The sequence below is a fragment of the Telmatherina bonti genome (genome assembly GCF_933228915.1).
Source record: "Telmatherina bonti genome assembly, chromosome: 6".
NCBI classification, from domain to species: domain Eukaryota; kingdom Metazoa; phylum Chordata; class Actinopteri; order Atheriniformes; family Telmatherinidae; genus Telmatherina; species Telmatherina bonti.
In genome coordinates, this window is record NC_136624.1 from 17,640,378 (window position 1) to 17,645,861 (window position 5,484).

General features: G+C 38.9%; 1 protein-coding gene across 1 annotated transcript; it reads left to right on the forward strand.

Moving 5' to 3' along the window:
* Positions 1-470: 470 nt before the first annotated feature.
* On the forward strand, positions 471-1,859 carry LOC306757024 (E3 ubiquitin-protein ligase TRIM35-like; the record flags this gene model as incomplete). Its single annotated transcript, XM_079241988.1, has 1 exon — positions 471-1,859. The coding sequence occupies one exon, from the start codon at positions 471-473 to the stop codon at positions 1,857-1,859; it is 1,389 nt and encodes a 462-aa protein (XP_079098114.1).
* Between the last annotated feature and the right edge of the window lie 3,625 nt (positions 1,860-5,484).

Sequence of the window (5,484 nt, forward strand, 5' to 3'; positions counted from 1 at the left end):
GGCTTCACTTTATCTGCCGGAGGTTGCCGCTTGGTTAAAACACTCACTGTCTATACTAATATATATTTTTTGCTTGGTTTAAAAATCTCATAGCGTGCAGCCTTTACACGGTGTTACAACACTCCACCCTCTCAGCTACAGGACAAACTCAAAGCAGGGACAACAACATAAGGCTCCACCTCTTATCTAACTCACCTAGCAAGAGTTAAAACTGGAAATACAGGCAAAACTCCTCCAATGAAAAGTAAAACAAGAGGCAAAGAAAGACATTCTCTTTTCCTATGAGCAGATTTGAAGAATTCTTAAAGAACAGCTACAGGAAAACCACCCAGGAATACATTGAGTATTGTTGAATGTGGAGAGAGCGGTGAGCACACAGGGAAAATAATTTAAATTAAAAAAATTGTCATGGAGGGACTGAATTCACTATTTAACTATGTGCTCTGTTCACAGTTCAGAGAGAAACAGAAATGGCTTCGCAGAAGAATCTCTCTTGTCCCGTCTGCCAGGACATTTTTAAAGACCCTGTTGTCCTGTCATGCAGCCACAGCTTCTGCAAGCAGTGTCTGCACAACCGCTGGTCTGAAGAAAGCTCGAAGAAATGCCCAGTCTGCAAGATAACATCTCAGGGCGAGCCACCCTGTAACCTGGCTTTGAAGAATTTATGTGAGGCCTACTTGCATGACAGAGATCGCGAGGCTTCGAAACCTCTTTGCAGTTTGCATTCTGAGAAACTCCGACTCTTCTGTCTGGAACATGGGCAGCTAGTGTGTATTATCTGTCGAGATTCAAAAGCACACAACAACCACACATTCAGACCCACCGATGAGGCTGCGAGGGATTACAAACAGGAGCTCGAGGCATTCCTGATCCCTGTGCAGGAAAAACTCAAGGTCTTTGAACAGGTTCAAGGAAATTGTGATCAAACGGCCAAATACATTCAAGTCCAGGCACGACACACAGAGAAGCAGATTAAGGAGCAGTTTAAGAAACTTCACCAGTTTCTAGAAGAGGAGGAGGAGGCCAGGATTACTGCTCTGAGGGAGGAAGAAGAGCAGAAGACTCAGATGATGAAGGAGAAGATTAGAGGTCTTAGGAGAGATATAGAAGCTCTTTCAGGCACAGTCAGAGCTACGGAAAAAGAGCTGAGGGCTGCAGATGTCTCATTCCTGCAGAACTACAGTGAAGCAGAGGAAAGAGTCCTGCAGCATTTTGGGTTGGACAATCCAGAACCGGCTTCAGGAGTACTGATAGATGTGGCAAAACATCTGGGCAACTTGAGCTTTAACATCTGGAACAAGATGAAGGAAATGCTGACTTGCACACCCGTGATTCTAGATCCGAACACTGCTCATCCAGACCTCATCATTTCAGAAGATCTGACCAGTGTGAGACGTGGAAAGACACAGAAGCTTCCTGAGAATCCAGAAAGGATGTTTTTCTACACTTGTGTGCAGGGCTCTGAGGGCTTTGACTCAGGCACTCACAGCTGGGATGTTGAGGTTGGAGATAGTCCAGTCTGGGCACTGGGCGCAGTAGCAACATCTGACCAGAGTAAGTTGAAGAAACCATCAAAATTACTAAAAATGTCTTTCTGTCAGGGTGAATATACAGCAGACTCAATGCAAAATCCTCCGGTGGTTCTTCAAATAAAGGGGAGATTCCAGCGGATCAGAGTTCATTTGGACTGTGACAAACAAAAGCTGTCATTCTTTGATGCTGCTACTAACACACACATTCACACATTCACACACACTTTAACAGAGAAGCTGTTTCCATACTTTAATGTTGTGAATGAACAGCCGTTGAAGATAATGCCAGTGATGTTATCTGTAAGTCTATGTTCAGACAAACATTAATGCTTCCTTGAAGCTCTCCATCATTTTAACTCTTCTGTCTCTCTGTAATGATTCAACGGCACACTTTGATCATTATGCCAGAAGCGACGGCCATACTTTCAGCGCTTCTAGTCTTGTTATGAAACCAATTTTTCACAATGAACATGACCTCACTTTACCCTCACATTCACTGTCACATATGTGATGCATTGGATGTGATTCTAATCTAAATAATGTAGTGCTGGTGGACGGTCCTGTTCAGTCGGTTTAAATAATGAAGGCGTGAAACCAACCAACAGTAAATTACAGTCTGCTTTCTTTCCAGGTGAATAAACAGGCAAATTGCAAAAGTCTGCTTTGTTTTGTTGTGATTTTACAATATTTTTTATAGTTGTACTCATGATTGTTGGCACAATTTTACTTGCAGAGAGCATGGGAACTATGAGAAACATTTACAAAGGGAAGAATGAGTGTAAAATTCTTAATCTTACTTTTTGTTTACTTTTGCTTTGACAGCTACAGCTTTTCTATGTTAAAAAAAATTGCAGTGTATTTTATGTTTATTTTACTTCTACTTCTGTCAGGCACAATCCTATTAATAAGATTTTATCACCACATACAGCTGATGGACCAGGAGCTGTTTTATTTTCATGAATTCGATTATTGTTTATTGGTTTTGTGATGATCTTTTTTAAAATTTGGATATTTGTGTTTCATGTGTTTTAATCTGCTGTTCTGTTTTAAAGGAAATTCTTGTGTGTGTGTTTCAATTTTGTTTTCTGTCTATTTTACATACCTTAGTTTTGTTACTTATCATTATGTTGGTCATAAATCCCATAGGTGTTAACATGTCTTCTTGCAGTTAATAATGTGTATAATAGTGTGGAAGTCATTTTTTGTAGATTAGAAATGTCTCTTTTTCCAAACAGATGTGACCCATCAGGGGTGTGAGCCAATTTCTCATGTGATGGCTGCTGGGAAAGGATCCAGTCCCCCCACAACCCTGAATTAAATTAATCATGCACGATGATTAGCGTGACTCACAGTTTTACATCTTGACTTCAGTTCCATTAAATTTATGCCAAGCACCTAACTCTGATTTCTTAAATTGGTGCCTCTACTGCCTCGTGTGGGTGGAAAGGTAGCTGGCAGGTCCAGAGGTTTGCTGTGGTAGAATTTTTTGAGCTTTATTTGTGACTTTGCAACCTACAGTTTATTGCACGACACACTTTCAGATACCAATTGTAAAATCATTTTGTGCTGTGATTGTCGTCTTTCAGTAGCATAGCTACCTAATGTTCCCTATTTTTAATGCATTTAACAATCTCAGCATTAATGAGCTATATTACCTATTAACTATTATGTTATTATTAACTATTATGTTGTGCTAATAACATAGCATTTGCTATAGAACTGTGGGCCCTTAAGGACATAGTTCAGACTGATAGGGTCCCCAAGGTTGGGTCATAAGATGAACTACTGCAGTCACTTCCTTTAAAGCACTTAATGATCTTAATCTTATCATTCAAAGCTGCCCGGAGTATCCAAAGTAAATGTTTTACTAAGAATTGCTATTTCTATTGATTTTAAGTTTTTTTTTGTTTGTTTGTTTTATTTTTCCCCTGTGCTAAGCCTTTTTGTTCATCATTGTATTTTATATTTGTGTTTTTTGGACCTATGATGGACTGGCGACCTGTCCAGGGTGTACCTTGCTTCTCACCTAATGATTGCTACGATGGGCTCCAGCTTCCCCACAACCCTGAATTAGACTAAGCAGTTAATATTAATGAACAAATGCATGTTTTGTGGACACTATTGGTGCTTTGCTTTTCATTTGTCAATTAAAGTTTATTCCTTCACATCATATACTTGCCTCCTTTCTGTGTGTCTGCATGTGGTCTTTTGCTATGACACACCACAACAGCTTGATTTTTATCAATGTTCAAAAGTATTGTATAATACAAATTATTAAGATCATTATTTCTTTTCATGGTTTAGAGTAATGAAGAAGTAGCAACCCAACACAGATAAGTAAAATGTGATTTATTTGTTTGCTCTGCTTGGCTGTTCTTCCCTGTCAGGTTGTATTATTGGCAGCTGCTGTTAAAGGTGCCAACAGCCTGCAGAGAGCTTCAGGTGCAGATAGTCTGTGACTGTCGCTGAGGAGATTTAACCTGCAGCTGCAAACGCTATCGACATCAGCAGCAGCTACTTTCTTCTTGCTGAGCGGCAAAGTGTGTGAATAGGACACTTCCCACCAATAACGGGGATAGTTCTGCCCATGGCCAACCCAGGTTAAATTCAGAGGGACTGACAGGAGACACAGCACCGAGCTTGAGATTTGTTTTTGCATGGTTGACTTGTTTCCTGACATTACTTATTATAATAAAAACTATGTTTTTTAAAAATAAATAAAATAAAATTATTATACACCTGTGAGATACATATTTTTCTAGCTTAAATAAGTAAAGTCAGAAAAGGGAAAAAATAAAGACACTTCAGAACCCAAGCTGTGTGTAGATATTTGATATGCATCAACACACTGATGTAATCTCCAGATAAATGTAAATGTCTGCTAGAAAACATCACATGAGGAAAATATATTTGGTAAGCCTAAAAATCAAACAACTGGACAAATGTGTTTATGTCAATTATTAAAATGATATACATTTTTAATAGGCAGTGATGTCTTAGAATGATAGATTCACACACACAGCAACAAGTATGTTGCTGCAGGGAGGGCAAAATGAGCAGTGTAAAGCTAAATTAAGATCAAATGGGTTACAGCAGAGAACCGTAGCATGATGAAGTCCGAGCAACGTTGTTAAAGATGAGCTGGTGAAGAAAAACTAGCAATTAAATTGCCATGTTGTTGCCAAGAGCTCAGTGACAGCAGAGTTTAACACAGAGAGAAAAGAGACAGGTCACATTAAATATGTAAGACCCATCAGTTTTGTCTGATATGTGTATTTCCAGGCTGTCTTCCAAAAGAAAACAACCTTAAGCTTGTGGAAGTTGCTCATTATGACTCATGGCATGTGTTATTGTGATAAATCCTTCTAGGAATTACGTATTTATGAGGCTGGTAAGCCATAAAGCCTGCATACGAGGAGGTTGGTGGACAGGTTGTCAAAACACTGGATTTTACCTATTTCAAAGTAAAAGTAAGAATCCCGCTTTAATATTGCCAGTAAAGCGGCATCCACCTACATTAGCAGAAAGAACATTTTGTTAAGCAACTTGAATAATTAAACATGATCTCACCATTCGAAACATCCTGTCGCAACGTTTCAACATCACGGTTTCTCTTCATTCAGAATCAGACTCTCACTCACCTTAGCCATTGTACATGAGCCAAGACGTGGACTTTAATATAGTTTAGGACATTTTAATTGATTTTGAACTGGTGAAGATGAACCTGGTGCCACCTTGTTAGCAATAGCCAGGGGGTTTTGAATAGATTTATTTTCATGTATTATATATTTCACGTAAACAATGTGAAACAGCCATGTGGAGAAGAGAACAGTAGGGAATCTGGGCAATGAGGAAAGACTAATCTAGAGAAAACTAAAAGAAAAAAGTACTTTGGTTATTAAAATGTCACAAAAACTTCAGGTTTTATCAAAAAGGAAAAATTTAGTCATAC